Raw genomic sequence first — 22,022 nt, 5'->3', positions numbered from 1 at the left:
TCCCTTGCGTTTCACTTTTATTTATCATTTTTTTGATGTGTTACATAAAATAAATTGTCTTGTACGAGGGTAGCACTTTATAGTCTTGCGACAGATGACCATATCGTTATAAAATTGTGGAAGACATTGTTTTTGAATATTGGTCCAAAATCACTTGAACAGAAAAGCTAATATCAGTACAGACGTTTTGTGATTTCGTAATTTCCCATTATCTAAAATATGTTATTATGCAGAACGCCTGTCTGCTGAGTGTGTAGGAAATATACTTGATTAAGCTGACTCACTTCAGCTGACTCACTGCATAAATTTCTCGAATACTGTTTTCGTTGGCTCTAAAAGTATGATTTGATGTTAATAACCTTGACTTTAATTCAGATATTGGCACAAAACCTTCTCAAAAATTTTGTTAAAGTTCTTACTGAGTAACGTTTGCGTGAATATGCTTACCAAATGTACCACCAGAAGTACATAATCTAGATTATGTATTATGTTCTTCTGGTACCACATCAAGTCTTAGTATACAACAAGAATATGCCTAGAAAACTCACACAATCCCCGATCATTTTGAACTGATATTTTGAGGTGTTAGAAAATTAAAGACCACCATTCAATATTATCTACCTGTTTAGCTTACGCCTGATTACCGAAGGTGTATAGGTTACGCAATGTAACTTGTTATTGTTATAATATTATGTTTATTATATTTCTTGACGTCAAGGTACAAGGAGCAATAAGATGAACTGTATTTGTTTGTGTGTTTCATGAACCTTTCAAAAATTTTAGTAAGGAAGATAAAATTATTGGTGTTTGTGTTTGTGTTTTTACTTTAAAAGCTTACAAGGTTTCAAACTAACTAAAGTTTCACTGCTTGTTTGTCTCAATAGTCAATTATTAGTTTGTTTGCAGTCAAATACAAACAGCTTCAGATAATGTCGAGAGGGTGAGACTCTTTTCAATATCATTTCTCTATTGCTGGATATTGCAGCTTTGTAGACTGGATTTAATATCCACATTAAACAAGAAAAGAAAAGAAGTGCTAAGTCGGGCTTCAATTATAGTTTAAAAAATACTGAAACGCTCAATATATTCAGTTTTGGTTGATAAGTACTGACTTTGCGACGTTGCGTGTCGTATTAAAGGAACTACGTCAAGGAGAACGTATCTTGAAAAACCTGGCAAGTTTTTTCAAGTTTGTTGTTCGTGATCTCTCTTAATCTTCGTCAGTCGAAACCATCCTTGGTTATTTTCGCGTTTTTATTACTCCTTTGTCATTTTCTACATTATAAAACTATTATTTTGAGGTTTCCTTCAATTTGGAAGTAATCAGAAAAATGGCTTCAAATATCAGTGACACTGCTTCTTTAAGATACGGTCAGTTAAGCAAAACTTTCAATGCACGTTAACAAATCCGGTACAAAGTTAAAGTACGTACTCTACTTATATATCCTTTTGACCGAACAGACGTCGTTTAAATTAAATATTACCATGACGCTAGCTATATCTGCGTTTCCATCGAACCGTTATCGGTTACGTTTGATCCAACGGAAACAACTCATAAACACGACAGTTATAAATGTCCTAGAACCACCGTGCGTATTTCCCAGTACAACGGCGCCCGCGAAGTTCCTGTTCATAGAAATCGCGAATTAAGTCATTACCACTAAGATATTTGCTTCAACACTTATCTAAAGTGCTTTGTTTGTAGTGCTTATTTGTCGTGACAAGGCACAATTTTTTGCCACATAGCAAGGAACTAATGAGCGCTTAGCTAGCATAAAAGAAACTTGGTCGACCCATCCTGAACCACAACAAGTAGTCAGTTCTTTAGAGGGAAACTCAAGGATTGGAAGTTGACCGAGTTGTTAAGATCTGGCAAGGGTTTTCAACTCACGTACACAGTTTGAAGAAGCAGGTAACCTTCTTTTTTCCTGTTGAGGTCTCTTTCGGGATTTTTCCTATATCCGCTGGCCGCGTTAACTAACAAATTATTTTCACCGTCGACTTGTCCTTTTGTAGTCATTCTCGTTTATGTGCGAACCCTAGTTTAAATCGTGAAATTCCAGCAAAAACGCACTTAAAAAGTGGTTTACAAATTTCTCTTGGCTTTTAAAGAAAACTTTCAGCTATTTTTGCGTTTTGTTCTATGTAATATTCTCACTATAGAATAAGTGAAATGCGTCTTCGTTTAAAGAGTGTACTTGCCCCCATGCAAAAAAGTTACTTTTCTGGGTTGCTGTAACTTGAATGAAACACAATGAAATCAATTTGCCTTGTTTAATGTACTTATTAAATGTTTCTTCGGACTAAGAGTTTTGATAAGAACGTCGTCATTTCTAAGCTTATCAAAATTAAGCTTAATATCTAATTCCCATGCATGCTAACCTGAAACTGAATAGTGTAGAAGATTATTAGTTACAATTTTTAAAGCCTTACTTGTCTTTTTATGTCAACAGTGTAGAACGTAGCATTGTCGAGAGAAAAATGCAGTGTTTAAGGTAAATTTAAAATTAATTATAATTTGCAGTTTATTTTTTCTATGGAACTTGAACCGTTTGAAAAAGTAAAGGTATTTCAGTACATGGTGCTTCTTCTGTTTTCTATATCCCAAGTGCTAGAGGTCCCTCTGAGAAGGAAAAACTGCTTACAAATTACTACCAGAAATTTTTATGTTGTTTTTATATGCTCCGGTCGAAGAATGTTTGAGATATCGTGCTTTGCGTTTGAATTATCGAGACGCAGGAAGCGATAAGAAAAATAAGGGTTACTCTCGAACCAACTGGCATGTGCTCAGATTAAAACAATGTCTAAGATAATTGTTTTCTTTTATTTAGCTTCCTTCTTGGAGTTCTACTCATTGCCAGTGCATATGAAGTGCACCAAGTGTCTTCTTCTGCAAGTTCTGGCCAACTAGTCTTGGACACGCTTAACCAGGCAAACTGTGATCCACTTAAGCAGAGACTAGCATGCTTCAAACGCATGTATCGCACATTTGACGGCACATGCAACAACTTGTGCAACATAGCACAGGGATCTGCCGAATCAACGTTTGTCCGTTTCGTTCCACCAGCCTTCCAAAACGGACAGGGACCAAGGATTGCGTCTGTAGTTGAACCGTTGCTGCTGGAGAATGCAAGAACAATCAGCAACATCGTGTTCCTGAGCACCTCCGAGAACGCGGGCGCGGCTCCCAACTTCACTCACATGACCATGGCGTGGGGTTCTTTCATCGACCACGACTTCACACTGACCGCATCCAACATGACCCAAGGATGTGGAACCAACAATGAACCATGTCCCACTAACAACCCAGGATGTATCGGTATCCCAATCTCGCAGGCAAACCCCGACGACCGGTTAACAACTAATCTAAATGTACAATGCATTCCTCTCTCACGATCTACACAGAGAGATGGCGAGCAGGTTTGTTTTTCGTGAACCATTTCTTTTTATTTAGTGCAATTTGAAAATCCCATGAGGGTGTTGGTTTGAATTGTAAATCCACTCATAATGACCTTGCCTTGCTAAACGTACTTTACAAGTCCTGAAAATTGTTGAAACGTGGTTTGGGTACAGACTTGTAGGAAAAAAGTACCGTTAAACTTAAAAACGTCGGCCCGACATTTTCAAGTTTGTCAGTTGTACGTGGAAGAAAACATCTTGAAAACCATTTATTGCACTTTATTTACATCTTGGAGAATGATTTCATCCTTTTCTTTTGCTATTCAAAGGTAATCAGATTTTGCCTAACAGCGAGTGCATCCTCGTAATTCTAAACTATTTTACACGAAGACTAAGAAGATTTCTCTTGACACTATCCCTTTAAAACTGGCTAAGATATTTGCCAATTTATTAAAGCATATTCTGCTGAACAACCGCTAATGTACAGACATTTTTTTGATGGCGTTGTTCATTGCTCTGACAAACTGCGAGGAGTGAAAAAATCATCAAACTTGTCAAACTTGGCTGATGGCGAGAAAATTGGATAAACATACAAAGTTTAAAGTATAAAACTTTCACTAAATTATGATAAATTGACTGATTTCATAGTAAGACAAGCCGTAAAACTTATTAATAAACACCTTCTTAGAAAGCACGCGCTGGAGTGCTTTGCTTAAAATGAATGTTTCCAGATTGAAACATATAAGTTAATAATACAATTACAGAGAGAAATGGTTTGGTTACAAAGGCTTGGACTGGGAAGACTAGAAGGACTATTTGTAGTGAGTGTCATTCATCTAAAAAAAATCTCATGTAATTTTCTTTCGTTTAGATCAACTTGGTCTCGTCCTACATGGACGGCTCTAATATCTACGGTGCCAATTGCCAAGAAGCGGAGACTGTTCGAGACCAGACGTCAAACATTGGATTGATACGAGTTGTTCCGCTTCCAGTACCGCGTTCCGATAGGATGCCAATTTCTCCTCCGGCTGAACCAGGAACGTTTTGCAGATCTCCAAGGCCTTCAGTTAAACCTTGTTTTCTCTTTGCCGATTTTAGAGACAATGAAAACCCAAGTATGTGTACTTTAATTTGCTAACTGAAAACTTTTAATCCTGGTATAGCTTTAGCATTATCAAACAGTTATGCCTTTTAAAAATCAATCGTTTCAATGTAAAAAGCAAAAGCACAATAATAATTATTAAGCCTTGAGTTTTCGAGTTTATATAGTTAGTTAGATTTTTAAACATTGTTATGATGTTTTGGTTAGATCCTTGAAATGGCAGTTTAAACGTTCCGGATAGAAAAGGGGCCGTAAGCCGCTGTTCTTTGAAATGTACTCCTTTTTGTTGCTACAAAACTGACAGAATATATCCCCCACTTTATAAAGATTCTCAAAGACTTGTTACCTTGAGATTTGATGTCGGAATGATAATTGGTAATAAGCCCTCGACCTCGTGTAATTCAGAAAGTAATTGTGCTCATAATTTAAAATCATTCGTCCTGTTCTTTTTCTGAATTGTACTCCACGCAGTCAATTTGCACTACGAAACATTATCAATAATGTCTAAATGGTAATGATATAATCTCTAAAGAACCTCGTTCTCATTTGTCAACAGCGCTGATGACCCTCCACATCCTTATTACGCGAGAGCACAACCGAATCGCACATTTTCTTCATAATCTCAATCCAACATGGCACGACGAAAGAATCTTCCAAGAAGCGCGAAAAATCGTGATTGCGCACCTTCAGCACATTACGTACAACGAATGGCTGCCAACATTGTTCTTTAGTGAAGAATTGGTAAGAACCAAATTTTATCCCCACCCACTTGCGTTCACGCGTTCTTTTAATTTTGTTTGAAGTTCTTGTCTAACTTAGAGAAAATAGAGGGTCTGTAAACAGACAACAAATTTCTAATTACCTTTTACCAAAATGTTAAGCCAAAATGCTGGTTTTTTTTTTTACCTGATCAACCCCTTATTACAATTAATTCATGTTTTAGCGCGCACCGACTGATTGTTATATATCATTGCCGATGAAAAATTTTCTAAGCGTTTTGCTCACGCCAGAGCGTGCAGTATTGGATTATGGTGCACGCTTATGTATACTGCATTTGATTGCGCGGCTGTGGTAGTTATATTATAATTTGTATTTTTTAAAGGAAATAGATGTAAGATATAACGAGAAGCGACGTAGTTCATTATTGAGCTCGTATTAACAAACACAGTAGCAGCAACGACAAGCACACAAACGACAGCAAATTGATTATTTCTTTTTCTGCTTTTCAGAGACGACAAAACGGCATTTTGTTGGAGCCAGCAGGCCAATTTTTTAACGGCTACGATCCAAACGGGGACGCAACGACGTTCAACTCGTTGGCTGCAGCCGCCTTCAGGATGGGTCACTCCCTGATTCGGGAAAGTTTTGGACAGTTCAGCAAAGATTTTATACGACTTGGAGAAGTTAGTGTTACGAGGTTCTTTGATCCATCTGCTTTGTACAAACTTGAAAACAATGGAATCGATGGTCTACATTTGGGGCTTGTAAGAGAACAAGCACAGCTGTTTGACAGGTAAGAATGCTGGAGCATTAAAGGGGCTATGTCACGCAATTTTAGGCAATTTCGGCACTGACCAGCTGTTCATAGAATTAACTGAAATTTCACAATAATGGCTTAAAACGGTAGAAGAAATAAAAAAAAACACAGTAAGGCCAAAAAGGGGCATGGATGGGCAAAATTAGAGAAGATTAAAATGGATTGCGTTCGGGTAAACTTAAACTTCCCGATAAGGTGACGTTGGTTGAGCTCCTGTGAGCACAACTGAGTAAACATCACTAACAAATTGCCTTTTCGTGTGTATAGGAACTTTGCCGAAGCTATTCACGAGAGCCTAATAATGCCAGGCCCTGGTGATGGTACCCAGGGAGATCTCCTGGCAATTAACATCCAGCGTGGTCGGGATCATGGCCTACCACCCTACATAGATTTTCGAGCGGCCTGTGGTGGTGGCGTTGCTAACACGTTTGCAGATCTCAATGATATCGACCTAAACCAGCTGGCAAGGATCAAAAAGGCGTACGTCCAAGATGTCAATAACATTGACGCATTTCTTCCGGATGTGGACCTTTATGTTGGAGGTGTTAGCGAGAATCCTCAAGCTGGGTCTATCTTGGGACAGACCTTCACCTGCATCATTGCCAGAACGTTCCAGAGGTACCGCGTGGGTGATCGATTCTGGTACGAGCGAAACGACCCGACCACAGGCTTCACCTTGGAGCAGCTAGACTCGATCAGACAGGGAAGCTCTCTGGCGAAACTCATCTGTGACAATTCAGATAACGTGAAGGAAATTCAACCGAATGTGTTTGAAGATACTTTAAATGTGGTTCACTGTGATGATATTCCGTCCATCGACTTAAACTTGTGGAAAGAAGGTGAGTAAATATTGCAACTTTAAAAAGTTAGGCTAACGTTTTCGCGCGTCACCAAGAAATCGATATTTATTGCCGTAGGTTGATTTCTATTCACAAATCAAGATTATATCTTCCTTTAGATGTTCAAAGATAATTTTTCTTATGGGTTAGTTGCCTACCACTAATTTCAGAACAGTTTAGACCAATTAAAATCTGCTACATAGCTCCTTTAATGTCTTTGGGAAAAAATGGGTAAATTAATTAATTCGTTAATTCTGCCCAATGAAATACAGACACCTTATTATCCAACGTTGCTTCGTGTAATACAAATAACACGCAAAATGAGTTCTGCAAGACAGGTTTAACTGGTTCCGCATAGACCCTCTTTAAAATAAATGGATAGTATATCTGTGAAGAAGGGAAGCATTTGAAGATGTTTAATTATGGAAGCGAGCACTATTCACAAGTTTTTTTCTTTTTCTCTCCTTTCATCCTCAGAACCAGGAATGGAAGACAAACTAGCGAGATGTGGAAGTTGCAGCTAAAGGAAATAAGCCAGAACAATTTAACTTGGAAGTAAACACCATCACATTTATAGCAATTTTTTTCTCAATAAGTATATCTGTAATGTTTTGATACAATGATAAATTTAAATGTACATCCGTCTGCTCCTGGGTTAGGTAAACGACAACTCTCATAGGATTCAAAGGTCTAGCAAAGTAAATGTTCGTGAGAAAAAAAAACAAACAAAGACGGTAACGTTTATTCATGATATTAGCTTTTAATAAAGACGCACAAGAACTACTACTCTCAGCTAAAAGCTTGAAAAAGTTTGAGTTGAGTACTGCGTTATTGTGAAACTGCGAGGCTATCAGCTTGTTGACCGGTTGGAAAAGACGTGGATTTTTTTTATAACAGGTTCAGTAGTTTCAGCTTGAAATCTAGTGTTGTTAAATAAAACAGCATGTTGTCATGTGGGTGTTGAACAAACTCTTGTACAAGTAGTATATAGGCATAATACAGGTGGATAAATAAAAGATGTGATATAACGTGTGTTGTCTTTAAACTCGTATTGTTCGATGTAGTGACAATGGATAACAAAGAATCGTAAACAGGCTCGTGTATGGACAGGCTTTTTCTCAAAAATCAAACCAACTGAGCTATGAAAGCTCTTCGAATTCTCCAAGGCTCATTATCGAATGAAAATCTATTATGACTAGTTTTAAATCAGAGCTTATAATGTAAGACCATGGACTGATATTTGAAGCAAAGGTACAGGGGTTAGAGTGGGCGTAGCAACGAGGGGATGTTGGTTCCTTTTCCTTTTCTTTCCTTTTCTGGGGCCAGGGGCATTTTTCCTGATGTTTAAGTAGCGAGCCATTCATGTGACACCTTGCAGGCTATTTTTGGGGTGCTAGGGGCATTTTTCCTGATGTTTAAGTAGCGAGCCATTCATGTGACACCTTGCAGGCTATTGTTTTTTGGGCTAGGGGCATTGTTCCTGTTGTTTGTTCTATTGTTTTCTCGAAGGGTAGCGGGCAATTCATGTGTGATCTTGCGAGAGCTGTTAAATGACCCTCTTTTTCTTGTAGTGTATGGGTTGTGGCGTGAAGGGACATTCATGAAAGTGTACGAAAGGGGACCTAAATTGGCGTCCACTTCTGTGGGCGGGGGATATTAACGATGGCAGTTGTATTTAATTACTAGTGATTTGGCACGAAGGGGAAAGGTCGTTTTTCGGAAGTGCACGGTAGTCGATCTAAAATATAATTTTAGTTTCTCGTACTTGTTTTTAGCCAGCACCCTTTCCATCACATCAATACCCCTCATTTCCCACATTTTTAGCGTGTTTGCAATCACACAAGTATCACGACTTAAAGTCCAATATCTCCAAGCGTTATTTATAGCCTTACAATATTTTTAACAAATGCGAAATGTGCTGAAACAAACATAGCATCGCTGATATTTTAAAATAATGTAAAATGCGCTAAAACAAAAAATAGGAAACGCAGCCCTGGCCAAAAGTTTTCCCATAGAGATCATTTCCCTTGCCATTAGGAGTGGAAGTGAATGTTTGGCTTAAATCGACAGACAAAAATGAATAAACTGAACACTTGTAAAGGTATGCATATTGCGCCGACATTTTAACCAGGTCCGATATTACGAAATCGTGCATTAAATAGCGTAGATACAGGAAATATGCTACGGTTCATTTCAAAGTTGACAATAAATTTCTAGTAAGAGTTTTGTTCCGAAGACAAATTACACTCTTATTTACCCTTTTCCGATGTTAAAAGGGCCATTTTAAGTTCATAGCCTTGTTTACAGCCGTAGGGTATGAATAAAAGTTCCTTATCACCAATAAGAATAGATTTCCTGATAAAAGATAGAAATGGTATTAATTAAATGGACCATCCTGAACGTTGGTGACGCGTTTTTCTAAGACTAACTATTGTATGATGCCTTTTTACCAACATGGGCACTCTGGAGCCTTCGATCGTAACTGAATGAAATATATTTTAAGTAGGTGACGCATTTTCTCAAACTGTCTTTTGTATGTCTTTTCACCAACATGATACAGTGCAGTCTTCCATCATAACTGAATGAAATATCCTGTAAGCAAGTGACGCATTTTTCTTATACTGAGCCTTGAAACTATGCCCTCAAAATAATATACAAACCTAACTACAAGTTACCCATTATAAAAACCCACGCGACTAAACAACAACTTCCTTTTGGCGAGCAAAATATGCATTGATATTTGTCCGAGGTGGGTGTAACGTTTAGAAAGTGAAACGCAAGCATATCGTGTAACTTCAAGGAAGAGATAAGACTGATAGACAAATATCTTTGAATATGACGGTCGTCTTGGTGAAGTCAAAATGAAGTTATTGTGTTCAATATCTCTCAAATATTTTCCCTGCACGCGAACTTAATTTGATCAGTTTTAACACAGAATTTACAAGACAAATTTGATTCGGTTAGCTTTTTACTTACAAAGACTAATATACTTGCTAACTAGGGCGGACTTGCTTACCGCAAGCGCACAATTATGCAAGGATACGACGAAACCTTCTAATGAGGGTTAACCACAAAAATTGTCCTAAATCGATTCGAGCTTCATTTAAGGCGCTCATAATAACCTTTTACGGTAAACATCCAATATTCCTAGTTTAAGCTGTGGGACGGCACGTTGACACGTGACACATCTTAACCACTCATGAATGAGAACGTGCTCTGAGTAACGCTCTTCGTTTCTCATTGGAGCTGTCAGAGCTCCACCCACGTTCAACGATTAAAACTGACGATTTCGATTGAAAACTTCACAGTTTTAATCAGGGGAAGCAGATTCTACTGTTGTGCTCTACTGAGTAACACTAACTGATACATCAGATCCGACTGTGAGACGAATACATAAGGTAAGAAGAAGAAAATTGCAGTAAAAGTATCCATGGATCATGAAATTTCAGTTTGGCAGTGACTGCGTTAACGGAAACACCCAATTGAAAGATAAAAGCATCACGTTGGTTTTTCCGGTAAATGTTGAAGTTTTCCGTTTTCCATTTCAACCTAAAAGGGAGGTGTTTCGCACTTAGTGAATGTGTAATTTTCTTTCCTGTTTTAATATTCTGATAGATTTGTTTTATGATTCGAGGTATCAGTGGCGAAACGTGCACCTTCTAGCCACACAAACGATTGTCGTTTGTCGCGGAACGTTGTCATTTAACTGAACTCCCATGAATTGTATCGTCAGTTTCAAATAACTGCAAGGGTTTAACTTTTAGTGGCAGGATTAGGCAATGATTTAACTATTTAGAGTAAGCAATAATCTAGTATAAGTGATTTAGTCATTATTTGATCACGAGAAGCGTGCGTGGGTGGTCGATGATGACAACAACGTTTTTGGAACTTAAGCGCTTTTTGGAACTTGTCCTCCGCGACAACCGTTAAACTTTAATAAAGAACCAATTTTACTCAGCATGAAATTTATTTGCAAGTAACGTCTCCAGTAGAAACAGGATCGAAGAAAAAATGAAGCGATTGCGAATCTCCGCCAGCGATAAAACAGGCGAGCAGTTCTTAGCGCCCAACATGGCGGCCACTGCGGATTCCGATCTACAACGTTCTGTATGAACGGAAAGAGGACTAACACAAACTCCGAGGTTGATGCATTAAATACTTAAAGATTTATAGAAACCGTTGACTAGCCTGTAAATGAACTAGAAAGAAGAATGAAGAAGCCGAACTGCAAACCGCTGAAGAAGTGTTGAACAGAAAGACAAAATTATTACAAGCGACTATAAAACGAAAGATAAAGGCAAGGAAGATAAGATGACATTGACGAACAAGACGAAAGTATCGACAGGCAAGAACAGTGCTTGAAGGAAAATTTTACTTTAAGTTTGTTGGTATTCCAAAAAATGTCTGTGGCAATGAGGAAAACAAAGCGATGTTAAAACTCGAAGCGGTCTTCCGACATCCATGTTAAACCAGAGGATAGAAATCTATTATTGAAAATAACAAGATTGTATAGCGGTTTGTAAGCAAAGATTGCCGCAGCTTGAAAGGTCAGTTTTTCGCAGCTATTATTAAATCTTCCGTAAAAGCCAGGGTCTCGTAGAATCAGTAAAGAAAGGATGGAAGAAAGATGAAGTACGTCTACAAGGAATGCGGTGCGCTGTGAACGAAACAGTCTTTGCCCAAACTTCATCTGAGGATAGGCCGATCGAAACAGTTTGTTTTGAAGATGATTTTTGGCAATACGTCGTTGCTTGCTGTTAGGGCGTTGAAGGTAAACCATTTTTCGCAGGAGGGACTTCTCATTGAGAGAAAGGCGAGGCGAAAGCCTGCAACTCTTGATTGTCTTTTCTCGTTAGCTTGAATAGCGACGGTGCATTTGAGTTTATTGTGCACGCAAAGTGATTTCATACGAAAACAATCTTGCTAAACGTTAAGTAGAATTGCTTTTTGGTTTCACGTTAACTTTGATTTTCTCTTTGAGTTCAATTGTATTTTTATAACTTTATATTGTATTTTTTTGTAAATTTTGGAATTGTTAATAAATAAATAAAAGATATTTTTGTAATGTTTCAGAGTGAACAGCTATTTGGTTTGTAGAAAAGCAAGTCATTCAGTATTTAGGACAGGCCGATTGTATTTGGAATTAGTCAACGATTTAATGTTTAGTGCAAGTAAACATCAGTAGTATTTTGTGTTAAATTAATCATCAATTAAAAATTTGGGGTATTAACATTTTAGCATTTGGATTCAAGCAGTTACGTAGTATTTTTAGTTAGCAAGGTTCAGTAGCGATTGAACTTTTAGGATAAGCAACGTTTCCAATTAAGAGTGAGAAATTTGACGATTGAGATAAATTAAAGGATCGGGAAAGTTAAAGTAGGTTAACTGTCTTGTTAGCATATTTCGTCCAAGCTTCCACGTATTTTTGTCTCTCATTCAAAGCTTACAATTAGAAATGAAATGATGGCAGTTTTTCTTAATTTAGCCGTTTTAAACCCTTCTCTATGCATTTTACCTCTCACGTTGCTTAAGATAAGTGCGGACTAATCACTTATATAAATATGCTGTTGGTGTGACTTCTCGGGTATTTAATTTAGGCGAATACAGACGGCTATTTTTATTTCGCATTCCAAAATGACAAAAATTGCCTTCAAACCTTTCCTGCAAACCTTAAAGCAATTTAACTTTTTGGAAACGGCTAAGTTGATGTGATACAATTAACGTTTCGTCAGACTTTCAATTCAGCTGCACATGAGTCTCAATGAAGCTTAGTAAATGTTAGAGTAAAAGAAGCTAGAAAGTGCAACTACCTGATTATCACGTGGACCGAAAACGGTTTGTGGACAGCAGGCTTTCTTTGACTCGCTCTCTCTGAAGATGCCAGACCTGATCCAAATCAACAAAAAAGTAATAAATGAGATTTTTTGATGTCAAACAGCTTTTGATGATCAAAATGGCATGATTTTGGTATTAAAACAGAAGAAAGTCAACCCTTTATGAAGTGAGAGGCAACAATATCTGTTAATAACGTTTTACCACTTGTACAATTGTGTGAGGTTTATTTTATCTCTTGGCATAGTAAGTCATCGCAGGTAACTTAAATGAGGCCAAATAAAACTAAGGTGTATGCAGATGTGAACCCAAAATTTACAAATCCATGCATGTGTAACTTCTGTATGATGCTAAAATCAAGAAGTTGTTGTGAAAATCATCGCCATTTTAGGACGTGGCGACAACACGGGGCGGAAACACTAGAGATGTCTGGACGTTAGGCGAATGTCAGGAGATGAAATGGCCGGTCAGTATGGCGCCAATAAACGATAAAAAGTGATTTGATAGAAGGTAATCGCATTTTTCGTTAGATAAAACTGAAGGGTCAGCAGAAAATGGTGGAGGCAGAAATTGAACGAAATAGTATTAAGAAATCCTACTCCTTTGCTTTCCTACTTCTCCTCAGCTTGCAGTAAAGAGCAATAATTGGTCGTTAGACTTAATTGCTTTAGACAGTAAAAGACAACTGAATAAGCAGACCATGAAAAACCTAAACGCTAAACGAAATGACTAATAATAGCCACCGATTACAAGTAGATATCTTAAAACTATGGCGAAACTATTTAAATGCATTATACTCAGACAAAATCTGCTTCAAAACAGACGAAACTGAAAAAAGAAAAAAAAGTTAACTATCAAAATATTTTACTACTCAACTAGTCAACTACTCCCTCTATGATGAAGTCTCGTTATAAACGACACCACCCATCACGGATCCATGCAAATGTACTTTCAAAAAAAAACAACTGCCGTTATTACAGAATTAGCGCCGCTGTTGGGAAACCAAGGTGTCGCCAGTTTAGAGGGTCTCCATTATGACGGAACTTAACTTTATTTTCTGGCCTTGAATCATACATAATTACACTTTAAGAAAGGGAATGATATCACTTGTTTCGTTAGTCTCGTTAGCAGATTGAAACTTAATATCTTAGATTCTCTAAATAGCATATATGCTTGGCAATTGAGTATTGTTCTGAGAACTTAAGACTAAACGTCAACGGTTAAAATTTGCAGTGTTTTTCACTTCACGGTGCTTGAGTTTGGAGAAGACATATCAACGTTTCTTCTAAAAATACTTGGAACAGTCAAAAAGTAATTGTTTCTCGTAAAAGAGAAGGTCATGATCAATGGAAATAAGTGGTAATAAATGTCATAATGAGGCACAAGATGTACAAAGTCTTAGAAAACACGGCTCGGAAGTCTGCAAATAGAACGACTCACTGAAGTAGCCTCTTTGCGAGTCGCTTTTCAGGTCTCTAAAAGATTTGTTTCCGACAGGAAGCAAGGAAAAGAAAAATTGCTTTGGTACGTATGGATCGTTTTGTTATTAATTCGTGCTTTAATTCGTGTGTTGCCTTTGCTTGAATTGGACAGAACGCAGCCTTATTTAATTTTGAAAATATCTTGGATCGCCTTCAAACACGTCCAAGAAACGTCTAATAAGATACAAACATAAAGTGTATATGTTTCAGCAACGAACAAACAAACCGATGTTCCATAAACATGTTCACGTATCACAAATTTGAGTCGTTAAATGCCTCACAAAACCATTCAGAAATTTCTAATAAAAAATCGTTCAACCCTCTTAAACCTGAGATCGAACAGTGAAGACAGACAGTAAAGAATTTTACTGTTTTTTTTACTATTAAATAAATCAACAATCTCACCTCGGTTTGTCGTCATTGAGGACAACTGATTGGTTTGAATGTTTGTTTTGTTTCACAAAATACCTTGATTGTTCTTGAAAACCATCGGGCTTTTCTATGAAACAAAGCGGTAAAAGATCGTAATTTAGTTAATATTGGGCACTGGGATTAAACCTAATCTAGTATATTGATCAATATCAGGAACAACTCACCATACCCGAATTGACATAGCAGCCCCTACATCGAACTCTATTTATAATTCTTCATCGAAAGCATCAAATTTTTCCCTTAGCAAGAGTTTAAAAAGGTGACAAATGTTCTTTTCCTATACGATCCTATGTGTCGTATTGTTTTGTTTATCGATTTAGTCTGACTTGGTAGCTTAATTTGGAAAAGTGAAAATATATTGTTTGATAAAGGTCTTGTTACAAGGCAAGGGGACCTTGCATCTACTGCCCTTAAATTTTGAAAGAGTAAGTGCAATCTTTGCTAATTTTTAAACTTTCAGGACAAGAGTTTTTGAATGGAATCCCTTTAAAAATATAAACATTACAGAGTTATGTTGGCACATATTATAATCCTAGGTAGTTGTGAAAAGCAATTGTTTGAAATTAATGGTGAAAGCCTTCACTGGCCATATGTGTCAGTGGCGATGGATCAAGTCAAATTCTCAATCTTTTATGATTATTCAAGCTCTTTTTTTTCCTTTCAGAGGAATATGAGGAATTTGTAACACATTTCTTCTTGTTCTTTTTATTTCCCACTCAAACAGGTATAACTTGAACAGTGGAAACAGCTAGTGGAACTTCAAACAATGAAGGAAGCTAGGTAAATTGAAATTAACATGATTATGAGTTGTATGGGAATGAATGAGTAAACTGTTTCAGGCGCATGTATTTTTTAAAGGCAAAGAGTGTGTCGAAATAATGGTTTCCGTGTTGGCAATTTGGAAGGAGGTTTAACGAAGAGGCTCAATATGTACATAATAAAACTTCAGATTTAATTGTTCAATGGTTATAGTAATGTTAGTACCTTACTGGCGCTAATTCCCAGATGGCCTATCTCAAAAAAGTTAGCTAACAGTTTCCATTCCTTTAGAGGCTTTAACCTCCATTTTTAATATTTTTTTCGCCGTTTTCCAGTGACCATCCTTGATTATTAAGATTATTTGCTATATTATAATGAAAATTGTAATTTTCAGGCCCCTTTAAAGTGACTCTTATTTATCAACAAGCTAAGACTTACAAATATAAATAAATATAAATAGCTTCGTGATTTTGGATCTATTGCTAATTGAGCTTTTAATTAATTCAAACACAGGGCTCTGCAATGTTTCATCTTCATGGCCGTTATGTGTACTTTGAGTCACGCATCGTACATTGGAAATTCCTTCACTCGCCGTGTTCTGAACTCGATGATGACAGGAAAATGTGAGCCGGTGTCCCTGCACATTCAGCTAAGTTGCTTCATGCGTCGATATCGCACGTTTGACGGATCGTGCAATAACCTGTGCAATATTACAAGAGGAAGTGCCTTGAGGCCGTTTCTACGCCTGCTACCGCCCGCCTATCAAGACGGCGTGCAAGCGCCGCGAAGTCTGGGATCAAACAACCAGCCGCTTCCGAACGCTAGAAACATCAGCACGATAGTATTCGTGAGCTCGACAGCGAACGACGATAACACGACGGCGAATTTCACTCACATGACCATGACTTGGGGACAATTCTTGGACCACGACATCACTTTGACCCAAGCAAACGAGAGCGTGGAGTGCGGTAATAACAGCCTGCCTTGTCGGGGTCCTGAACAGGGATGTATCGGTATCAACATAAGCCGGGGGAATGAATTGAGGGATAATCGAAGTGCAGTGTGCATGCCACTTCGTCGGTCAGCGATGAAAAATGGTGAACAGGTCAGTTAAAAATTAAAGTGGTTTTTAACTGAGTGTTCGTTAAAGGGACATTGTCATGAGCTTTACTTCAAAAATTTAAAAGCCTAAAGACGTATAGAAATCAACAAATAATGGTCCAGTTTTGTTCAAAGTTACTATGCTATAAACAAGTGATATTTATGTGTTGTCATCAGAAAGATTTGATCTCAACTTGAAAAAGTCAGGCTGGTTTTTCAAGTTCTGCCTTTGTGGCCTGAAAAACAACTAAAAAATTTACAACGGCTCCCATCTTCCTTCAACACAATTTGCTTTATATCTTCACCTTTATGTTCTAGATGCATTTCGTGTACGAGCAAGGGAACTTTGCCAATTTTAGCACTTTTGACTGAAAAGCAGAAAAATCCCCGTGACAATGTCTCTTTGAGCTAAAAGAAAAGCAATACAATGGAGAACCAATTAAAGCAAACGCAAACAAGTGAACGAATGGAAACTAAAAGCAATGCAAGTAGCCGATGCCAAGCGATGGTTTAAGTTTTAAAGTTTTGTACCTGATTTTAAACCTAAAGCTTTTACACTTTAAAGAAGTCCGCTCTATAACAAGTAACATAAGGCTAATAGATGCTTTTTGAAGTAAGGTTTCAAATATGCAGAAAGATCGCCAGCGATTGATATTTTTTTTCATTTTTTCATTATTTGAAGGCCAAGATCAGTTGTAAAGTACAAAGTTGAAAAACTCTTTGCTGTATTATATAATTAGACGAACACGGACTTTTCGGGCTTAGCCCTTCTTCAGTCTCTTTCTTCTCAGGAAGTCTGGATTTATTAAGTTGCTATGTACCATGTACCTCTAATACTGTTTTGTAGGTATATAACCTAACTCTCATATCAGCCATAGAGTTATTTTAATCAAAAATAAAATATATCACAAGCTTGTCTCTATTCCTAATTTTTTACCAGGATCTATTACCTTCTGCGCCGATCATTTAACCCTTCACTAAATACCTCAGGATTCGTTGGCAAAATTGTATGGCTTCAAAACATCTTATTAAATAATAAAGATGGTAAATTTTAAGCTCGGTAATAAATAATAAAGATGAGATGTTCAACATGACACGAGCATGGGACAAAGAACAATTCTGAGTCCCCGACGGGAATCGAACCCATGGCCTCCCAGATACCGGTTGGGCGCTCTAACCAACTGAGCTACGAGAGACCGTTGTGAGCTGGGCCATTTACTAGGTTGATATGTGACACGCGTCCAGCATACTGCTAGGATCAGCAATGTCGAATTCATCAAGTTTGTAGTAAATTATATTTATTTATTTACTGCACACTTGATGATTTCGACATTGCTGATCCTAGCAGTATGCAGGACGCGTGTCACATATAAAAACGAGTCTCTCGTAGCTCAGTTGGTTAGAGCGCCCAACCGGTGTCTGGGAGGCCATGGGTTCAATTCCCGTCGGGGACTCAGAATTGTTCTTTGTCCCATGCTCGTGTCATGTTAAACATCTCATTTTTATTAAACATCTTATTGTTTTAACATTTCCAGGTTAACACTGTTTCAGCTTTTATTGACGGATCACAAGTTTACGGGGCCAATTGTCAGGAAGCGGAACTGCTTCGTGACCGAAAGGCTAACCTGGGATTGCTACGGGTTGTTCCGTTCCCTACAAGCTCCGCCAAATCTCCCATTCTACCCGAGGCTGGGTCGCAAACTTTCTGCAGGTCTCCTAATACTGCAATGAAACCGTGTTTCATTGCTGGCGACAGCAGAATAAATGAAAATCCAGGTAAATATCTTACATAAATAGTTGTGCGTAGGTTTTGTGAGTTGTTAAACGACGTAAGATAAGAAACCACAGAACATCTTTAGTACTAACAATATTTAATTGGGTATTGGAGTTATAAAGTGTTATGCATGCTTTTTATTTTAATACTAACCTATAATTATTCGCTCTTTGAAGTTTTACGGAATTTAGAATTAGTTGCATTGTGCATTGGAAGATACCATAATGCATTTAAAAGTACAGTAGGATCCCGATTTCTCGAATCCTCGATCGGTTTCTCGAAAATCCCGATTTCTCGAAAGAATAGTACTTTCTGTAATTTTACCCCCGATTTCTCGAAACCTCCTAATATCTTGATGCAATTTTTAATTCAAGAAATTGGAATTCTACTGCACCGTAAAAGTTCAGTTTAAGAATGATTAGCTGATTCCGAATAAGTCGAATTACGAAGGCGAAGAAAAGGAAAGGCGATTTGTGCATTTTAAATAAAAAGCAAAGCAAAAGTGAGGATTTAATGAAGATTTAAAATAAACATTTTTAAAAAGTTGATCACCCAAAGTGCTAGTGCTAGGGTAGTGCTTATCCCTTAACTTATCTTTCCAGATAATATAAACCGATTGAATCCTAATCCCTACTAAAGTCTTTCTTTCTAATTTGCTTTTTACACAGCATTGATGGCGATGCACACTATTTGGGTCCGTGAACACAACCGTATCGCCAAGTACCTTCACGTTCTTAATCCATCATGGCGCGATGATAAACTATTCCAAGAAGCACGAAAAATCGTGATTGCTGAGCTTCAGCACATCACGTACAACGAATGGCTTCCTGTCTTCTTCAGTGAAGAATTGGTAAGCATACAGAAAGAACTGAGGGTTAGCATACGCTACAGGCCCTTCACTTCACTGGGCTTATTAGAAAACTAACAACTCCTACGAATGAAATTGTTCGCTTTGGAGGAAGCGCGGCCTTCTGGTTAGAGCGCTTGTCTTGTAATCCGGAGATCCCGGGTTCAAATCCTCCTTCCTGCTACTAGTTGGATTTGTGTTCGGTGGCCCCGGAATAAACTCTTCCATGCCTTGTAAATAACCAACTGGTCAGCCTCCTGCAAGTTGGGGTTTTCAAAACGTTTCTGTTCTATTTACAATATTTTTTTGTTTGTTTACAGTGTCCCCAATTTGCACAACATTGCTAAAGACATCGACATTTTAACATATTTTTTTTTCTTTTCACGACTACAAAGCGACAATGTACACAATAGAATACCGATTTCTAAAACGTTCAGGGAAAAAAAAATTGCTTCAAGCTTTCGGGGTGTTAACGAAATCGGGGTAAAATTACAGAGAAGTACTATCCAAGGGAAAAAATTGATTCGAGAAATCGGGATTTTCGAGAAACATAGGGTTCGAGAAATCGGGATTCTACTATACCTGTAAAAAAGACTTAAGACCAAGGTAATTACGATCCTTTTCTCTTTCAGCGAAAACATGCAAATATTCTCCTGGAGCCAGCAGGGAATTTCTTTAACGGTTACGATCCAACAGTCAACCCAGAAATTCCAAACGCCTTCGCTACGGCCGCTCTTCGAGTTGGCCACACCTTGATCAGAGATAATTTTGGGCAGTTTAACAGACAATTCAATCAGCGAGGTTTTATTCCAACGAAAACATTTTTTGATCCGTCACCTCTGTATTCTTTGAGTGGTAATGGTATGGGTGGAATCCTTTTGGGACTAGTAACTCAAGCATCTCAAAAAGTAGACAGGTAGGTGTATAAGGCTGCATGTAGTCATAATTATTGCTCATTTATATAAATACGGGAGTAGTTTAAAAATCCCTTCCAGGCGGGCACAGTATAGTTGGTATGGTAAACTACAGTTTCTGAAACAAAGGGCTGGGTTTAAGGGAACAGCAAAACAATCTGCCTGTGATGGTGATGATGACGATGATGATGATGATGATGATGATGATGATAAGGATGATGATGTTAAGGATGATGATGATGTTGATGATAATGATAAAGATTAATGCTCATGCGCTTGAACATTTCTCATACATTAGGTTCTTCGCACCAGCCGTACGAGAGAATCTGGTAGCAGACGGACCACCAGTAGATGGCATCGTGGGCGACCTCTCAGCTATCAACATCCAGCGCGGTCGTGATCATGGTCTGCCACCATATAATCAGTTCCGAATGGCTTGCGGCTTGGGCCTAGCCGCGTCCATTGACAACTTCACGAACATAAACCCAGCGCAGCGAGAGAGACTCCGAGTGGCATATAACAACAATGTCGATGACGTCGACTTGTATGTTGGAGGGATAAGCGAGACTCCTTTGCCTGGAAGCATATTGGGCGCTACATTTACTTGCATTCTTGTTAAAGGGTTCGAAAATCTTCGCGTCGGGGATCGCTTTTGGTATGAGAGGAATGATTCGTACACTGGATTTACCATGGGTCAGCTGAATGCAGTACGAGATGCCACTCTGGCAAGAGTGCTGTGTGATAACTCAGATGGGATTCTGCGAATCACTCCGAGTGTCTTTCGTGAAAGGAGTGCGGCCAACGATTTGACAGACTGTTACAATCTGAAAGTTGTCAACTTGAACGAATGGAAAGAAGGTAAGAGGCAGGGTATTTCAGTCATAACTCTGTCCACTGGGGTGTTCTTTTCAAGTTCGGACTTGTGGCGAAAACATGAATAAATAAAAAATTCAATCATTATCAAATCACCTTGTTTCAGAGAGTAAAGTTAAGTCCATAATACTAAAAATATTAAGATAAATTAAAAACATTTCCATGCCTAGTATATAGTTATGGAAAACAATAGTGGGAAAGAGGAGAACAATAATTCAGTACTATGGGAACATTTGCTAACAGGGCGTGTTTCCACAACTGAGCTCTTAAGAGTTCCTCCAAACTTTTACAAATATTTCTATAATATTACAGAAACAAGGAATGCATGTTACATTTAAAGAATACTTTTAAACCTGTTTTAGAAAACTACATCTCGCATCTTACATCTCCTGGTCTTTAGTTATACATTTGATTTAAAAAGAATGGAACGCCGACATAACCGAGCACAGTTCAACAAGTACCCACCCGTGTAATAGCAAACTTCTCATCCAGTCAGTACGCAAGTTCTATCATTTGTCATGTTATTTTTAATTCAACACAGACCTTAATTTTGCTTCATTTTACACCCACAGAACCTGGCAGAAAGGAGTCCTGCAAATATAGCATTGATGCGGGAGACGTTTTGCCTCAAGAACAAGAACTGTCTAATGCCTCGGCATCTGTGTAAAAAAAAGTCATTGTTTGAATAGTAAGATGGGCTAGATCGCGTGAGGTTTTGGTGATTCTTATCTTATTAAATCCAACTTTAAAAAAAATACATTCAATGACAGATTCTCAGTTTCAAAATGAACGAGGACGATTTGAAGTTAAACTTTCTGTCGGCATCCATTCATTGTTTTCAACGACCTCTTATTTCCGAGTTACGTTATCAATGTTTATCAAGCCAGTTTTAAAGAAAGCTTATGTAAAAATGGAACTCATAAAGTACCAATGCAATTTTAATTTTACATTTTTTCAACTCAAAAAGTTATCAAGAAGTTTTGCTTGGTTTGGTAAGCTAGTTTGTATGCAACCGAACCGCCTTAAAGTCCTTAAATAACGTAACTTAGTCCTTTTACGACCAGTGAAGACATATATATTTGGGACGTACACCCACGACAGGGTAACCACAACACAGTGAACCGGAACCACA

At 37.9% G+C, this 22,022-nt stretch overlaps 2 protein-coding genes and 1 long non-coding RNA gene across 3 annotated transcripts; all 3 read left to right on the top strand.

Annotated features, from left to right (window-relative positions):
* Positions 1-1,785: 1,785 nt before the first annotated feature.
* LOC144646423 (peroxidasin homolog) lies at positions 1,786-7,909 on the top strand. The gene is made up of 8 exons (XM_078506010.1): positions 1,786-1,912; positions 2,454-2,495; positions 2,832-3,420; positions 4,271-4,514; positions 5,058-5,242; positions 5,731-6,014; positions 6,306-6,877; positions 7,355-7,909. Exons 2-8 carry the CDS (start codon positions 2,482-2,484, stop codon positions 7,399-7,401), a joined length of 1,935 nt encoding a protein of 644 aa, XP_078362136.1. The 5' UTR covers positions 1,786-1,912; positions 2,454-2,481; the 3' UTR covers positions 7,402-7,909.
* A 7,116-nt stretch (positions 7,910-15,025) lies between these two features.
* On the top strand, positions 15,026-16,014 carry LOC144646479 (uncharacterized). The gene is made up of 3 exons (XR_013569426.1): positions 15,026-15,047; positions 15,347-15,402; positions 15,895-16,014. It is a non-coding gene; the product is annotated as an uncharacterized LOC144646479 (long non-coding RNA).
* A 22-nt stretch (positions 16,015-16,036) lies between these two features.
* On the top strand, positions 16,037-21,954 carry LOC144646474 (peroxidasin-like; the record flags this gene model as incomplete). The annotated part of the gene is made up of 6 exons (XM_078506074.1): positions 16,037-16,486; positions 18,018-18,258; positions 18,925-19,106; positions 19,736-20,019; positions 20,316-20,875; positions 21,463-21,954. Coding segments are annotated over 6 exons (1,812 nt in total), but the record flags the coding sequence as incomplete, so codon positions are not given.
* Between the last annotated feature and the right edge of the window lie 68 nt (positions 21,955-22,022).

Source organism: Oculina patagonica, chromosome 3, assembly GCF_052425735.1.
Source record: "Oculina patagonica isolate OP01 chromosome 3, crgOcupat, whole genome shotgun sequence".
Lineage (NCBI taxonomy): Eukaryota > Metazoa > Cnidaria > Anthozoa > Scleractinia > Oculinidae > Oculina > Oculina patagonica.
This window is presented reverse-complemented; position numbering and strand designations above follow the sequence as displayed.

Coding starts and splice junctions, on each gene's coding strand:
- LOC144646423 (XM_078506010.1), top strand. Junction 4,515..5,057: donor TAGAGACAATGAAAACCCAA/GTATGTGTACTT, acceptor ATTTGTCAACAG/CGCTGATGACCCTCCACATC. Junction 6,878..7,354: donor CTTAAACTTGTGGAAAGAAG/GTGAGTAAATAT, acceptor TTTCATCCTCAG/AACCAGGAATGGAAGACAAA.